The sequence below is a fragment of the Centruroides sculpturatus genome, unplaced genomic scaffold (genome assembly GCF_000671375.1).
Source record: "Centruroides sculpturatus isolate CEXI.00-Female unplaced genomic scaffold, Cexi_2.0 scaffold1604, whole genome shotgun sequence".
In the NCBI taxonomy this organism is placed as follows: Eukaryota; Metazoa; Arthropoda; class Arachnida; order Scorpiones; family Buthidae; genus Centruroides; species Centruroides sculpturatus.
In genome coordinates, this window is record NW_019385845.1 from 104063 (window position 1) to 122823 (window position 18761).

The following is an 18761-nucleotide window of genomic DNA, read 5'->3' on the forward strand; positions in this document are numbered from 1 at the left end:
ACAAGAGGGAAATGGAATGTGGGGATGGCTCAAAAGCAGTGATTTGCTTAATAAAGTGGCAGAGAAAGCAAAGGTAAAAAGTATTGATTTTATTGTCAAGTAAATATCATTAATGAATATTTTTAATGCTATGTATTAATTAATAAACCTTATAATGAATGTTATTCATTCTTTTATGAACTGTCATTAGTCCTGTTTCTTAAAATTTAATAGTTTTGTTAAAAAACCAAAATAAAAATAGAAAGAGAATATGGAAGAGCAGAGTTTAGGAAATATGAGGAGATGACAGACAACAGGGAGAAGAGAAAAGGAATATGAAAAGGAAAGAATAATGCAATTGGTGAGAGGAGAAGGAAGAATTTGAGGGAATTTGAAACTGGGCATAGAAAGGAAAGATTAGGCTAATTATTATGTAATTTATGGCTTGAGTGTTGTAAGTGAAAATTGTAAATTTTGAACTGGCTATAAAACAACAAAATAAAGACTTGTTTTTGTTTGTTTAAACTCAGAGTTTTGTGTAATTTAAAATGATGTTGGCAAAAAAATAGTTGTGAAAGGTTTGCTATTTCTTCATAAACCTTTTTTTGTAAATTAAGTTTGATTCTACATTAGATGACAATACTGGTCTAAAAATTTTGTTTGTTTCAGAAACAAAACATACCAATTCCTAATGATTTTGACATGCTGAGTTCAAAAAAGTCTTAAACATAATGGATTAGCTGAGGTTTCCAATATAATGTGATTTTAACAAAATACATTATATTCAGTAAGTGTCTTTGGGCTCCCTCCTTATGATGCAAACTGCAAAAGTCATTGTCAGTGGCTAAAAAGAAAAAGCACTCAAAGTGCTGTCGCACAGTGGTTATACCATGTGTAAGACCCATATTTTATCCTAGACATTGGTCTTAAAACCAAAGTAGAGACATTAGTATATGGTGGTTGAGTGAACCTGGTCAGTGGTGTTTTGTGCTCTTGTTCTTGTTTGTATTTATGTGGAAAATATTTTGTGTGGGTAGTGATGTTGGGCACCATTGATTTTGTCTTGACAAGAAAAAAAGACACTGGTACCAAAAGTTTGGAGATGGACCAAACAGTTCAGAAGTTACAATGGATTAAAGATTCAGTAAGAAAAAAGACTCTTTCTAACTGTTCTAAAAATAGTATAACGGTTTTTCTAACAGTCATATCTATGGAATTGCATTAATTTTCAATGATACTAAATCGTCCATGAAATATGAAGTTATCTCCTCATTTTATTACGTTTAACATTAGCCAGGTTGGCTATTAACGTTAGAATTGTTAACATTTATATTGCATTGTCCCCATGGGGTTGAGTGGGAAAGAATTTGTGGGAAATTTGAGAAAGGCAGCATATTGGTCCTTGAGGACCTAAAAGGATACATAAAAAATAATAATGGAACCAAGATTGGAATTCAGAAACATACTGAATTCATAACAAGCTGCATTCAAAGGATAATCAATATATATGAAGATGGCATGAAAATGAACAAATTTAAAGAAATCTCCAATAAATTAAGACATATTGTAAAATTGTAATATTGTAATAAATTAAGACATAATTATAGAAAATGAAAACCAAGCAAAAATTTTAAAAAATCAAACTCAAGTTCTTGAAAAAATAACTAAAATAGAATTAAATAACACAAAGACTGCCAGACAGACCCTACTTTATAGTCAAATACTTAAAAATAAAATGGGAACTCACCCAACAAACAAGAAATCTTTACCAGGTTTTTCTGACAATGTATTGTTAATCTATGAAAAAAAGAAAATCACTCCTGCAAAAATACAAAAAACTAATTAGGGAAAGTGTTAAACCAACAGAACTAAAGATAGGTGTCCAAAGGATTAGAAATATCCATGAGAGTGGTATTGCAGCTGAGCTACACAAGGAGGAAGATTTAAAAACTTTGAAAAGAGTGATTAATGAAACAATCCCACAATTTTTGACAGTGCTACCAAAAAAGAAACTACCACTAATATGATTAAAATCTGTCCCAAATGAGCAGAATAAAGATGATATTTATAAATGACATCCACAGACAGAATGATTGCATTAATCAATTATATGATCTTGTAGACCTAAAAAGCAAACTAATCTTAAAATTCCCAGTGGGAACAAGGGGTAGAGAATTCACCAACTGGGTTTTGCAGGCATCCCCTGACATACAAAATATATTAATAAAAGAGGAAAAAATTAATATACAATGGTTGAGGTACAGAGTCACTGACTTCTTCCCGGTGACTCAATGCTTCAGGTTCCTTAGATTCAGACACGTGACTAAAGATTGTAAAGAGGACCAAGAAACATGCAATCACTGCACTGGGACACACAGTTATAAAAAATGTAGTAATAAAAAAGAAACTTCTATTCGTAAAAATTGCATGGCAGAAAGACTTACAAATACTAGTCACAATGCAATAGACCATATATCAGAAAATTAAAACTATAATCATTGTAAAAGCAGACTATGGAACAAAAAATTAAAGATAAAATTAGTATCCTGCAAATAAACCACAACAGAGGAAGAGATGCCACTTTGCTGCCTTTGACAAAACTTCAAACCTACAATGTGGTCCTTGTACAAGAACCATATTGTATTAACAATAAACCTGCTTAACAGTTACTTAACCACTAACACTATAATACTTCAGGGAACTAATGAATATCCATGGAGCATTATTATTCTGGAAAATAAGAACATACCTATTTTATTCCATAAAAATCATAGCAACCAATACATTACCTGCTGTGAAATTTATGGACAGGATACTAAACTGCTCATAATTAACATATATTGTCCTGAAGTAATCTATCTTCAAGATATATTAGAAGAAATCAATAAGATAATTAACATTGTGCACAACAAAAACATTATTCTTGCCAGGGATATTAATTTGTACTCCCTAACTTAGGGATGTGACAAACTCGACAAAAGACAGGAACTTTCGAACAGTTCTGCAGTTCTAAAAACATCATCTTGAACAACTGTTACTCATCTCCAACTTTTGAATCAAGCAGAGGAAAAAGTTGGATAGACATCTCCTCTAACATTTACAAATACATACACAACTGGAAGGTTGAAGAGGACACTACATTAAGTGATCACAAGTACATATCTTTTGAAATCAACATCCCTAATTTCAACATTCTAGAAGATCCAAGATATCGCACTGCCCGGGCAGACTGGGAAAGATGGAGAATATACATTATGGATAAAATTGACATAACTCTCTCACATTCAAGGAAAGAGGTTAAGAGGAAGATTGAACAAAATCTCAAAATTATTAAGGACGTGTGTGAGATCGCTATACTGAAATACAGAGTCAAGAATAAACCAGTTTCCTGGTGGAACTATACTCTGTCTGAACTGAGGCTCAGAAATAATGTCCTCAGAAAAAAGTATTAAAAAAACTAGAGGACAAACAAAGGACGATCTACTAGCAACAATACTTACAGCTACAAAAAGAATACAAAAACCACATAAAAGATTCTAAATTGAAATCCTGGAGAGAATACTGCACTAGAGCTAGCAAAGACCCTTGGGGTTTCTTACCAAGTGGAGCTGTAACAGATTAAGAAAATCAGAGGCCGTGACCACCACGAAAACTACAGAAATACAAATGATCTGGAAACTATCATCAAAGCTATATTTCAAAAAATATGTGTAGAAGACAACAAAAACAAAGATCTCGACATTCATAATGAAATCAGAGACATGATTAATGTAGACATTAAAACCCGACACACTCCTTTTCACATGCAAAGAAGTTTGCAAAATAATCACTAACCTGAATAACTGAAATACCCCCGGGCTTGACAGAATTACCCCAGAGATCATCAAACAAATTTGGAATATAAACACAACACTTCTTTACCTCTTCAATACTTACCTACATTTCAGCATCTTCCCCAGGGAATGGAAGAGAGCCAAGTTGGTAGTTGTCCCTAAAGCAAATAAGCCTGGAAATTACAGACAGATTTCTCTGTAGTGAAAGTAATGGAAAAACTGCTTGCAAACAGACTCCCTTGGCACCTTGAGTCAAATAACCTACTGAGTGACAATCAGTATGGTTTTAGAAAGCAAAGGTCAACTGTTCATGCCTATTACTATGGCAGTCAACAACATCAAAGCACTATTTGACAGAAATATGTTTTTGGACTTAGTATAGCCATTCAGAAGACATTTGACAGTACATGGTAACCACCAATTCTTTGTAGACTCAGGCAACTACAATGCCCCATGAACATCTATCTACTGATGAAACAATACCTTCATGAGCAAACTATTGCCATCAAAACAGGGAATATTACTTTTGAGAATGAGTATAATAGGGGCTTGTCCACAAGGCTCGGCCTGCAGGCCACTCCTATGGTGTGTCTTTTTCAATGATTTTTTGACCCAAGACTTTGTACAAGACAAAATTATTGCATATGTGGATGATGCACTCGTGCTGTTGACGGGTAACTCTAGAGCAGAACTTGGAAGGAAAGGAAAGCAGGCTATGTCAAAAATAAGTGAATGGGAAGGGAAAAACAAACTGATCTTCAATCCAGGAAAAGCAACAGGAATCATCTGGAACAAGCCAGCCCCAAAACAAGCCCTTTTTATAACAATAACAAATATATATAATTACATAAAATACTGTATTATTATATAATAATATACTATCACTGCACATCGGGTTGTATATAATACAATAAATCTGACTTACGGAACCTTTAACCGATGCGTATCACTTTTTCTTTCAAAAATCAAACGTTTTCATAACCCCTTCTGGGTTCTTCATCAGGATAACAGCTGGATCGAATAGCGATTTCAACAAGTTTGAATGAATCCGAACTTGAATCGTTCAATTCGCTTAATCCGTCACGTGATATGATTGAAATTGTTCTATTTTGACGGTCGATGTACAAATTTAAGAGAACGATCCAAAACGTGTTATTAAGATATAAAGATTATTTAATATTCTCGTGTTCCCTAATATCATTTATTTTTAATTTTTATTTTTAAGGCTTAATATAATTTCGTTATCACTCTTTATGGAGTAGGTTTTGCCACGCCATGGAAAGGCTGATCTCTTCTTTTGAATTAATACACATGTTTTGGATCTTTCTCTTAAATTTGTACATCGACCGTCAAAATAGAACAATTTCAATCATATCACGTGACGGATTAAGCGAATTGAACGATTCAAGTTCGGATTCATTCAAACTTGTTGAAATCGCTATTCGATCCAGCTGTTATCCTGATGAAGAACCCAGAAGGGGTTATGAAAACGTTTGATTTTTGAAAGAAAAAGTGATACGCATCGGTTAAAGGTTCCGTAAGTCAGATTTATTGTACTGTATTATTAACAGTAAAAACAATTATACCCACACAAAATAAAAAATAAATTCAATGAGATTTTTGACATTGCCTTCCTTTTATAATATTGTCAATACCTGCTTTTATAGTACTAGTCTTATTTCTAAGAATGTTAGTTAAATGGAAATCACTCAACTTATTTCTTTCAGCAGTTTTCATGTTTTTCAAGGATGAAAAAAATTGTTCACAACAGTATGTTATGTATGTGGGGTAAAACAGTTTTCTAGCAAAAATTACATCATTATGACATCAAAGTGTATCCAGTAAAACAAGAATAATTTTTACAACATTCTTTACCAAAATAAATGTAAATGTACATAAAAATTTTAGGGCACATAAAAAATATTAAGTGGGCCACGTGTTGGACATTCCTGATCTAGATGCAAAAAATCTATCAAATGCCTAGCGGGCAATTTACAAAATATAATTTATGAGCATTTTATTCAGAATTACAAATTTTCAAATGTTTGATATTTATTAATTTAATTAATTTTACAAGATTTAATTTTCTGTGTTTATTAATTATTAATTCTTAAAATTTTCGTATTTGCGACTTTATTACTTTGAATTTGTAATTATACATTCTAAAGAATTTGAAAAGTTTGTAACTGAGGAAGATCAGTAAATCTGATTGAAAACGTTTTTGTTTCAATACATTTGTAGCTGAATTCATCAAGGTTTAGTTTATTTGTTTATTTTGGACTATACAGTTTTTCCATTTACTTGTGTTTTCATAAAAATAAGTGCTTAAAGACATGAATGTAAGTATGGAAGTGGCTCAAAGGGCTTGAACCCAGATGAAAAACAGAAAATACCTTAATATGAAAAACATTCAAATAAATAATAAATATATTTACCAGCATGGAGATTAGTCATGCATAAAACATATAGTTTTTATTGCCTAATGAGTTGTCCATTTGATACCCCTAAAATATGGATTATCACTACTACTGCTTCAAAAAGAAGAATCCTATTCAATTTTGTGCATGTTCTTTATAAAAGTAACTTGAGTGTCATTGTCATCTGACTATGAGAACCTAGTTCTCAATACAGACAACTACACCATATTATGTCACAGCAGTATTATCCAAATATTTGAAGACTAGAGCCACTGACAATAATCATCATCACATTCTTATTCAGCAGCCTCAAATTACTAAAATTTATTTGATTTGGTTTCTGAAGCATTTTTGCTAGACCAGTGTAATGAAAATTGTGATTTTATAATGGAGTTTGATAAATATTGGGCAAGCTGTGGCAACTAGTGGAAGCCAACCCATTCCTGACCGTATGAAAAATGAGCAAGACACTTGGTTGTAACCAGTGCTTTTTTTGGGGAAAAAAAGGTGGTGGAACGCTCATCTCATTACTAAAAATATATTACATGCATTGTACACAAGATTCGGCACACAAGCAGGAGCAGGACCGTCTTAATGATTTTGTTGCTGATCTTCCATGCTCAACAGAGCAATTCAACGCAGACCAAACGTCAAATTTTCAAAAATTCTCTTAAAACTTTTAAAATATATTGAAAAAAGGTGGTGGAACGCCATTCCATTGCGTTCCATGACAAAAAAAATACTGGTTGTAACCTTTCCATTGTAGTTCTTCATTTACTTGCCATTGGAAAGGTCTGCAAGATCAATGAATGTTTGGTGCACACCTTCATTGTATGGAGGTGTACAGTAAACTTCTTTCTAAAAAGAATACTTGGTTTGAAGTATCAAGCTAAGTATAGCATTGTTACAGGAGATGAAAAATGGTGACTGTGTGTCAACTTAAAGTGCAAAAGGTTGTGGATGGACATAAATCAAGTAGCACAGGCCATACCAAAACCGAAATTGCATCAGCACAAGGCTACACTGTATATTTGGTAGGATGTTTGCAGATCAGTCCATTTAGGAAATACTTCCATGAAATACCATTATAACTTCCAAAATCTACTATATTCAGCTGCAAATGGCTGATGCTATCCATACTAGTAGAATAGATAATATTGTGTGCTTTCTTCACGACAAGACCACAAATGTCAAGGTTGACCCAGCAGATTCTATTTGTCTCATCTTGGAGGTTCTCCCTCACTCCAAGATGAAGCAATGTCTCATCATATAGATAAGATGTTGCATCATCTGACTACTATCTCTTCTTCTCCATGCAACATTTCTTGGACAGAAAGCATGTAAGGAACCAAGTCCGACGTTATTTTTATTTACTTTTATTTTGCTTCTTATTCTATTTTTGTTTGGGGCTTATGTTTTGTTAGGACAAAGGTTTCCTCACCATTCACCTTAGGAATTTAAAAATAGAAGAAAAACCAACTCACCGACGAAAAAAAAAGCGCCATAGAAAAACTCGCGCACACTTGTGCTTCCCGAGCAGAAAAAATTAAGTCCGCACCAAGAAAAGGGGGGGGGGAGACCCCACAAGCACGAATTAGGGACTCGCTAAACCTTAAAGAATAAAAACGTCCCGAAAATTGTGAAAAAGAATAATGTAAAAGGTTAGCGAGTATTGTCGGAAAATAGGCTGCCAGACAAATAGAAAAAAAATTATTGTTAGCGAATAAGTATGTAAATGAGGGGAGTGATCTCATTCAGAATTGTGACGTCACCTCACAGTATAAAAACAGAATGTCAAGTGAAGATGCCTGAGGTGAACTCCCGATAGCAACGAGCTTTGGTGAGCTTCGTAGCAGTGAACGAGAGAGGTGTCCGATAGGATCAAATAGTTCCAAGGCGATTTTGAAGTTATTCGATTTGTGGATCGACGATTATAGAAAGTCTTGAGAGTTTGAGGAAATAGGTTCCAAGTATATTGAGGTGACGATTAGGATCTTTAATTTATAAGAATTATTGTTTATAAGTTAATTCTTTGATTTTACCGAATTCCAAAGGGGAATAGAATTAAGTTAGAAATAGATTGGTTTGAGTTTTGTCAAGTTGATTCTTGTTGAATTTCATTGAATAAATTATTGTTTGATTTTTACTAAATACTGTATATAGTTTATTACTAGACGTTTGAATATTTGATTTTTGTTATTGACAAACTTTGTCATTATTTAATTCGGTGCACGCTTAAAGTCCAGGCCTGGCACACTAACGCGAATCCGCGTAAAGTACCCATTAGGGAACGGCTATTTCCGGCACACAGTAGTGTCGATAATCGTTGGAAAAGTCGGAAAAATAATATAGTACTTTACAAGCAGTTTGCTGATGAAGAGCTGAAAATCACACCTGCAGACCTTCAAGTCAAAACAGCCTGAGTTTTATTCACTATAATCTATGACCTGTCCAATTTATGGAAAAAAGTGTTTGAATGTAATGACAATTATTTTCTTGAATGAACTTTTGTTTTTGAAATAAATGTTGTACTATATAATTATAGCAAATTTCAGAAACTTTTGCATCAACCCAATAATATACTTTATTGTTAAATTTAGATATATCTAACTTTAATTAAACAATGTCAAATTATTTTTAAATCATTGAAATGGACACTTAAAAAATTACCTTATTGAAACAAGCTTCCCATTCTACAGCAGATAAAACTTGTAAATCATGAACCAGCAGCGCTCTCTGTAAGTAAGTTAATGCTGAAGTTCTTATGGATCTCCGTGTGTCACAACAGAGTCGAGCAATACCTAGTATCAAGATTTTCAGTTTTAATATAGAAATATAATAGTAATTTATACTGTATATAATATGTTACAATAAAAGTGTATTATTAAAATATTTTCTAATTTACTTTTGTGTATTAGAATATAGACATAAAACATAAAAACATTTTCAATTTGTTCTTTTAAATTCTCTTCTTCTACATTAACTTAGACTTAGAAAGCTAAATCTGCAAATGCTTAAATGCTAGTTTGTACAGTACAATAAATTAAATTACAGTGGTACCTCAGTATATGAACGCCCCAGCATATGAAATTTTCAGGATATGACATGAAATTTGAACATATTTTTGCTCCAAGATATGAACAAAAACTCACCATACGACGTTACATTAGTTCGCAGCACCATTTTTTATTCACTTCTGTTCATTGGTCTCAGTCCGCACGTTTGCTTCGTCGTGGAAGGATCTCACTCGATAAAGGAAATCTTGAGGTATTATAAGAAAGTGACTGATTTTATTGAAAAGAAATATCCCGGAAAGGATCACACTGGCCGTATTGCTGCTCGGAGTAATGACATTTGCCTAAGTCATTTTAGAAACATTTTAAAAAGTAGGCAAAGCCAAACTTCTTTGGACAGATATTTTACCAATGTCCAGTGAAAGTGCTGGCGGAAGTGAAGGAAAAAAAGCAAAAAGCAGTGAATAAAAATTTAAAAAATATATATCTATATAAAACAACACTAATTTTTTTTATCTTTTCTAAGTTATTTTTAAGTTATTGTTTTAAGTACAGTAGAACCTCCATTATCCGGACCTCCATTATCCGGATTTTCGATTATCCGGATTGTCCAAAATAAACAAAAATTTTACGAATTTGCGGATTTGCACTTGGCGAATTACGATACTGTTTATGTACGTGATGGAATGATAACTTTTTTTGTTTCAACAACGTCTCACCCAGCACAGTGGTTGTAAACTCTTAAATATATTTTGCGTCNTGTTTTTCATGTTGGAACGAATTATTTGGTTTTACATGTAATCGTATGGGGAAAAATGATTCACCTTACGACATTTTCATGATACAATCTCAGTTTCAGAACAGATTAATTTCGTATCCTGAGGTACCACGGTAACTAATTTACCAATAAGCTGGAACAGTTTGTAATAGACACTAACATGAAAAAAAAAGAGAACATCTTAGTTACAAAAACCATTCAAAAACAGAATGTTCCTCCACTTTTGAATGTTCTATCTGTGGAATGGCTTTTTTAGCTGAGGAATGTCTGTTAGTATGGTTGAAAACATTCATAACTTCTATTAAGTGTTACTGGAGTAAGTACATAAGTGTTTTTTTGTCAGTGTCAATTATTGGTTTGTTTCAAAAGTTCATAGCTATTTTTAAGAGGAAAAAAAACTGTTTTAAAACTAAAAATATACAGTGAGTGATCGGTTAACAAACATAATCCATTCCAAGACTTTGTTCATTATCCGAATTGTTCGTTAACCAATTATCAATTTACCATAGGTTTTTATGGAATTTGATTAATTCCTTCTGGAAATTCCAAAAAATAAAAAAATATATACTTTCTTACTACGTTTATTTATATGTAAAAATAAAAATACATATATACACAGTCTTGCATTTTTATTAGTCATATTTTTTCCATTTGTAGGGGTTAAAAAATCTGTCCAATGTCGATTTCTTCTCTCTCTTCTTCAGGATTTTTCGGAAGTAATTAATAGCATTGTTGTCGTAGAGATCCCCAAGCCTACTAACCTCAATTTGGTTTGGATGCCATTCTAAGACTGTTGTTCTGACATCCTCCCACTTCTTCAAAACATCTTTAATAGCAAATGTTGGCATTGATCCTTTTTCATCCTCCTCTTTTCTAGAAGAAAACACATCTTGCCGAGTTTCTTGGTGTTCTTCATTTATGCATTCTTGGAGTTCTTCTATCGTCAGATCAGTTTCAGATTCCATTATGAGCTCTTCAATGACAATTTTATTCACTTTCAATTCCAGATCTCTAGCAGTTGTCACAATTTCATCCATAATTTCAGGGACATCATCTCTCTCTCTCTCTCCCTGAATGCAGGAGGAACACAGCTTTCACCAAGCAGAATTCAACTGTCATTGAGTGACTTCTGACCATGCCTTTTGAATGAGCCGTATTGCTTCAAGAATATCAAATTTTTCTTTCCAAATTGTTTTTAATGTCATCGTTGAAAAGAACTGGCATGCTTCAAAACACTATGAAACAGTGCTTGAATGTACAATTTCTTGAAACCTGCAATAACCTCTTGATCCATTGGTTGAATCAACGAAGTGGTATTCAGAGGTAGAAACTGACCTGTCAGCCAGAGAAAGTCTTCCAGCAAATTAGCTTTAAGGTCTTTTGCATGTCCTGGTGCATTGTCCAATAGCAACAGTGCTTTTAATGGCAATTCATTGGTCTGAAGGTGATGCTTGGAACACAAACTTTAAACAGCCATTCTTTGAAAAGAACCTGCATGATACATGCCCTTTCATTTGATCTCCACATCACTGGCAGTTTTTCTTTAATTATGGAATTTTTTTGAATGCTCTAGGGTTCTCAGAGTGATAGACAAGAAGTAGGTTAAGCTTCATATCACCGCTAGCATTATCTCCCAAAAGTAACGTCAATCGGTCTTTCATGGGTTTATGCCCAGGAATATTTTTCTCTTCTTTTGTAACGCTTCCAAAATAAACCAGTTTCATCATAATTGAAAATCTGTTGTGGACAATATCCTTCTTTTTTAATGAATTCTTCAAATTTGAGACAGAACTTCTCAGCTTCTTCTTTATCTGCACTAGCAGACTCACCGTGAATCACCACATGTTTAATGCCAGTTCTCCTTCTAAACTTTGAAAATCTACCAGTAGTAGCTTTGAATTCTATCTCCTCATGTGACGAATGTGGAGTTCATTTCTTCAGTTCTTCAAAAATTTTTCTAGCTTTCTCTTGAATGATAGTCATACTAGTTACATCTTTTTTCATTTCCCTTTCTTTTATCCAAATTAAAAGCAATCTCTCCATTTTTTCATGGATGGAACATTTTGTTTCTCAGATGTAATTTTTGTTACTCCTTTAATTCTTTGAGTCTTCTTGATTATATCTTTCTTAGCTAAGATTGTGCCTACTGTTGACCTGTTCAAGCCATACTGCCTAGTAACATAAGACATCTGCTCTACTTTGGCTATTATCCCTTGCTTGGTTTCTATGGTGAGCATGGTTCTTGAAACTCCATGCTTTATAGGCTCGACAATATTATCAGTTTCTGTTTGAAATAAAAAGTTCAGAAAAGTACTCACAAAAATTCAGAGAACAGAAATCAACTAGTGCATGAAAGAATTATGTAAATGTGAGGCCTGAATGTAATTTGAAGTTTTGGTGTTAAAACGTTAATGAATACTTGATAGGATAGTTAAACTTTCACCTTTAGGAAATAAAAACCGACGCAAAACTTATGGCATGCCCAACAGTCTCGTGAAGACTATAAAAAAATTATTCGTCAGAAAAGTAAACAAAAAGCTGGAATTACACATCGTTCTAGACTGCATATTTTAATATCAAAAAACACTTACTACAACACCTTTTCTTGCAGTCGACGTTTATTAGAAAACTTCAAACGTTTTCGGTCTTATTAAAAGACCGAAAACGCTGGAATTACAATGGAGAGTTTCAAAGTTCAAGGAAACACTATCCGATCGGTATCGGGTTGAGCATCGATGTTGATGCTCCTGTGCTCCAAAAGGTTTCAAATTGTTACCCGAAGACAAGGAAAAACAATTGGCATTCATTGTTTTCCATTACTTCTTTTTATGTTGTGCAGTGAAGTGTTTCGTTATCTGAACATGTGTTCGTTATCTGATCATAAAAATCTTTCGTGAAAGTGATCGTCATCTGATTTGTTCGTTAGCCGATCACCCACTGTACTTTTTTTCCATTATGTAAGCATTATTGTTTTTAATGACATGTTGTCATCTATGGGGAAGATTCATGATACACTCTTCGTAGAACTTTCCAGTTTTTCCCACAAAAAACTAATCCATGTGGTTTATGCAAGCTTCTAAAGTATCAAAGTTTTTATCATGAAGGGAATTTTGCAGAGAACAGAGCAAATGGTAGTCCGATGGGGCAAGGTCGGGTGAGTATGGAGGTGGGGTAAACATCACAGCCTAGTTCGAATAATTTTTGGCATGTTCGTAAAGATGTGTGCAGTCTGGCATTATCTTGGTGAAACACAATGCCTTTTCTATTGGTTAGTTCTAGATGTTTTTCTAGAATAGCCAGGGTTCCTGGTGTTTATGCTGAGAGAGAATAGATTCCAGTGTGATCTTGAGTACATCAGCACCACCACACAATCTCTCAAAAAAAGGCTGGCTGAACACAAGTATGATATCAATAAAGGAAAATATAATACCGCCCTAGCCAGGTATGCCGTGGACAATGACATTCAAGTCCATCTAGACCAGTGTTTCTCAACGGGGCAATATCGCCCCCATGTGGGCATTTTTCCATGTTGAGAAAGTGATTAGTAACAATTTATATTTTGGGGGGGCGAAAAACAATTTTCTGGGTGATATAGTAAAACATTATATTAAGAATCATTAGATATTTTATTCTTTATATCATACAATAATTAAACAAATAACATTATACTAGTCACTATTCTATTCAATGCAGCATGAATTTGGCATTAGTCTTGGCCCTCGGCATCGGAATTTTGTAGTGAAGGGGCTATACTACGTAACGGTTTTACTGAAGAGGGTGATACTACGTTGAAGGGGGCGATGATTCTTTAGAGGTTGAGAAACACTGATCTAGACCAAGCTTTCATTATAGACAATCTATGCATGATGACCAAATAAGAACACTGGAAGCTCTCGAAATATTCAAATCCATGAAGACTGGCCGTTGCATTAACTTCAAAGAGGAAGGACAAGTATCTTATGCATGGCAATTATACCTAAGGGTTAGGTATAATTAACTAATTAGGTATGGTATGGCATACCTAAGGGAGCAGTCAAATTAAAAATTACTTTGGATAAATTTAAATTTGATTTAATCAATTTAAAATTTTTAAGAGAATTAGTTGAAAAATTCTTGTTTATACATTTTTAAATAATTTTTAAAAACGTTCTAATTTACACATTCCTATTTAAAGAATCCTGAGGAAGATCTCCTAAGTAGATTGAAAACGTTAGAGATTGCAATTAATTATCCTGGATTTTCTTTTAAGGTTCAATTTGTTGCTATTTTGTATAATATATTCCAGGCTTGCAGAGTTTGAGCTAATTAAGCTATGCCGGCTAACTTTTATAGAAGACTGGTGCTAGCCTTAACAAAAGCTAGAACCAATTTCGCTCTAGCTTTTGTTCAACTTTTCAACTTTCTTAAATTCAACTTCTTGGTGGAATGCATAAATTACAAAGTATTTCTAATGTCTATATACTGTATTTGGCTCCCGGTAGGATGTGAATCCTTATTACCTAAGTTAAAGCATCTTTGCCTTCAAAAAGCTATACATTCGACGAAGAAAGTTATACATACTAAACTGGGGAACTTAATTAAATTTGAAAATGTTCTTTTTGACAAGGACACAAATTTACTTGTGTATGAGAATCAACTAATCTAATCTGTTCATAAGGCCTTACAACCATGCCCATTTCTAGAAGTAACCATAAAGAGATGGTATTTTATTAATGTTTTCCCATCCTTAAATGTTAATAAAATCTTTGAATACATCAATGCAATATTGACCATTAAAATTCCAAATCTTAACCTAGGTATTATATTTGTTTATGACCCTCTTCTGTAAGACATTCTATATTTCTTACTTTATTTTGTTTCTTATCTACCTATAGTAATTTTTATAAATTTAGGACTGTACTTTGCAGTAATTTTAATGTCTAGTTTATGGTTTAATTGTCATGTACTCTCTTTTAATTAGCAGATTTAATTAAAAGAGAGTGCATACACTGTACAAGTATTATGGACACAGTAGAGGAATTAGAATACATTGATAAACTTGTCACACAGCACAATTATCCATCAACAATAATAAATAATCTAATTTCAGCAAATAATTGGACAACAAATGCATCTTCACAAGAGAATACCATAAGGCAGTGCAGGGTAAATTACTTTCCCACACTTGAAGAAATTCACAAGGATGTGAGAATAGCATATAAATGGAATCATACAATTTTTAATATTCTCAGAAATGGTAAATCTAAAAAAATCCATTCCACTGCACCAGGAGTTTACTCTATCACTCTAGAAGATCAATGCTTTCAGTGTCAAACATGCATATGTGGGAGCTACAGCAAGGAGCTTGAAAGACTCAAGGAGCATTAATATACAATTAACAGGAACACAAACAGCATGATCTTAGCCAACTACACTAGGGAGTAGGTCATAAGAATCACATGGGAAGACTCAGCAATAATCCAATCCAATAAAAATCCTAACAATCCTGATCACTTGCAAATGATAGAAATGTTTAAACCTCACAAAAAACAAAATTGTAGGGATGTTGACAGTCTATCCATGGAATGGAAATGTATTTTTGAAACTTGAACTTTGACATTTTATATTAGTTATTTTATTTCTTCATTAATTTTAAAATTTAAATGTTGATTATCAAATTTTTATTACTTAATTAATACTCTGCTAGATGCTTAACCTACACAACAACACCTTATCTCACTGAGAATTATTTATTAACTGTAACAAATGTTTTCAACCTGTTCTTCAGGCCACCTTCAGGTTTTTAAAAATCATGGAATATTGACAACTGTTCTTTTTTGTACAGAATAGTTAAGAACACATTTAAAATATTGAGCTATTTTAATTCAAAGAATAAATTACAGTTATATATATATATATATATTAATTCNCATCTTTCCTCAAACTGAGGATATAAATGGTAATCCTGAGGGTTTCCAGAAAGTTTAAAATATTTTATCTATGTTAGATTATTAGAGTATTTCAGATTTTTCCCAAATTCATAATATTGCATTTTTAAAATCTCAAAATCTTTTAAAATTCAAAAATAACAACTGATACTGTCATATTATACATTAGGGATTTAGTTTGATCTCTTACCATCTTCCATATTGCATTTTACAATAATTCTTCACATAAATAATTAATATTAGTTGTAAAATTGATCTACAACTGTCCTTCATTGGCTCAATCTTTTCCTCCTGGGTTATGTATGTTCTGTTTGTCATTTTTTTCAAAACAGTCTGGTTTCATCACAATTAAGCACTTACTCAGGGATATAAACAGCAGTCATATAAACACCAGATTCTTTTACAAACTTTTCTGTATCTTTTTTGTTCACATTTGAAACCACTCCATGCCGAACCACACTGTGTAAGCCACTTACTTTGCTTCTTAAACTTTTCACATCAGTCTCAAAACTTGAGCCTGAATTTTCTTATGTAAATTTTGGTGCAAAAGCCTTGCTTTCTCACAAATGATAGTCTCCAAAATACTGTCACTGGCCAACTGCTTTTCATTGACCCAAATCAAAAGCAACTTTTCCACTTTTTTTAAGGTCTGCGATCTTTGCTTAGTGATCATAGCCACTCCTTTGGCAACATTAGCATTCTTTATTGCCTTCTTGTTCTTGAGAATGGTACAGATCAATGACTTTACTAAGATGAACTGTGATGCCAGATCTGAGACACAAACTCCATTTTCATGCTTCTGTATGATCTCCTTCTACACTTCTATTGTTATTTTCACTCTTTTCTTTGTGCCTTTAGACTTACACTAGCTTTCTTAGGTTCCCATGATGATTTATGGAATAAAAAGAAAAAACAGAAGAAATAATGCGCAAAGCAAGAAAAATGGCCAAAGTCAAAGAACAGTTTGTTGTGAAGTAATGCCATGCTGCCAGCTCCACACACAAATGGACAACCTCGAGCAAACTGTGTGACTAAAGATATGCAGTGCACCACTGCCTGAAGTATAGCAAATATAATGTGATTTACATTTTCTGTTTAACCTCAGTGACATCATTAATTTTGATTTCAATTTACTATGGTGTAAGTTTTACTTTGTTTCTAGCACTGTGGTTTAATACACAATTTAAATTGAAAAATAAATTACACCAATATAAATCCAGCAAAATTTAATAAAATAAAAATGTTTTCAATCGTTTTTCAACGATCATCCTCAGTTACCAAAAATAGAACATAAAATGCGTTCAAAACAAATATAAAAATAAAAATTAACAGAAAACGCCCTAGCGGACGAACTAATGAAAAATTAACAAATAAACTAAATAAATAGTGAAAAATTAATAATTGTAAAAGGACCTCCACGCAGTGGACAATGAGTCGGCGTCTCTATGGTTTATACAACCGGTTTTCATGTGCGCTTTATAGATTTCCAACCTCTCCAGATGGATTTATATCGATGTAATTTATTTTCCAACTTATTCTACTTCCAGTACGTTTTGGTTATATACAATTTAAAATAACAAAATAATAAAATTTGGTGTCTTTAAAATTTAGTTGTTCAGAAAATGGTTTATTTTTGATCAAATATGATCTGTAATTAAATGTCTATGAGATTTGGAAAAATCTAGTGCACCATGTGTTCCTGCTGGAGAGATGCAGTGATGCCAATATCACATCACAGCTATAGCCAATTATCGTGAGTAGTATTTGTTCCTACTTCAAAGCTTGTCTTCTGTAGTGACCTGAAAGAGGCTAGCTCATGAATGTGAATGTCATGCCTACTGACACTAAGTTTTACATATATATATATTTTTTTATTATTTTTTAATATAAGAATTAATAAATATATCTGATTCAAATCTGCCTTCTGAAATTTCTATAGGAAAAAAACTAGCATAAAAAATGAAAAAATAGAGATGTTCCTTTGAGAACAAATTTTTTATCGATATTTTATTGCATTAAATGATTACCTGTTGCTTAAAGTATACTAACCTTGAAGAAGAGGACACCAACAAGTTGTCCATAATCCTCCGTCGATTTGAATAACTGCATCATTTTTTTGATTTTCAACTTCTGCATCCTGATCGTCTTTTGACTTTTCTTCTAACCAGGAATTGAAAATAGAAGCTGCTCGAGTATGCAAGGTATGCATCAAATCTAACAACTGAAATAAATATACAAAAGTAATAATATATGATGAAATTGTTTACAAAGCTTTGAATCAAAGTAAATTCAAATATTTTGTATTCTTATAATTAAAAAATGTCTTGACTCATTTTCCCTTATCACAGATGTTTCAAAATTAAAGCTGTGCTTAACTTGTTAAAAATTTGCTAATTTTTTTTTAATAAGACAGTGTTAATGATATATACAAGGTCTGTTCAAAAAGTATCGGACCTTTTTATTTTCCGCGTAAACCAATGATGCGAGAGAGGCCTTCTTCGGTGGAGTTGTGGAGGGGACAGTCATGCACAGCCCTGAATTTTTTCCCGCCTGCAGGAAGCGTCAGTCGTTGGCAATCGGCGTATGAGTGAGGTCATGTAGTGCGCTCTCGTCGGNGTAGGTATACAGTTGTTGTTATGGAAAAAACATACAGGGAGAAAATGGGTAAAAAAAACATTTATTTTTATGTACAAACTAAATCATAAATAAGGAATATGAACTAATAAAAGATAATAAAAATATTAATAATAATGCATACCAAACATTTGTATTTCTCAGATTCTCAACTGTATAGCTACTTTTGCCTGTCCCTG

General features: G+C 32.9%; 1 protein-coding gene across 1 annotated transcript in view; it reads right to left on the reverse strand.

The window, feature by feature from the left end:
• LOC111642469 (Golgi-specific brefeldin A-resistance guanine nucleotide exchange factor 1-like) overlaps positions 1 to 18761 on the reverse strand; it is a gene marked incomplete at its 5' end in the record, with an annotated part of 87167 nt that overhangs the window by 41760 nt on the left and 26646 nt on the right. Inside the window, 2 exons of the mRNA XM_023388822.1 lie at positions 8900 to 9030; positions 17998 to 18169. Of these exons, the coding sequence (XP_023244590.1) occupies positions 8900 to 9030; positions 17998 to 18169 (303 nt within the window). The remainder of the gene's footprint in view (positions 1 to 8899; positions 9031 to 17997; positions 18170 to 18761) is intronic.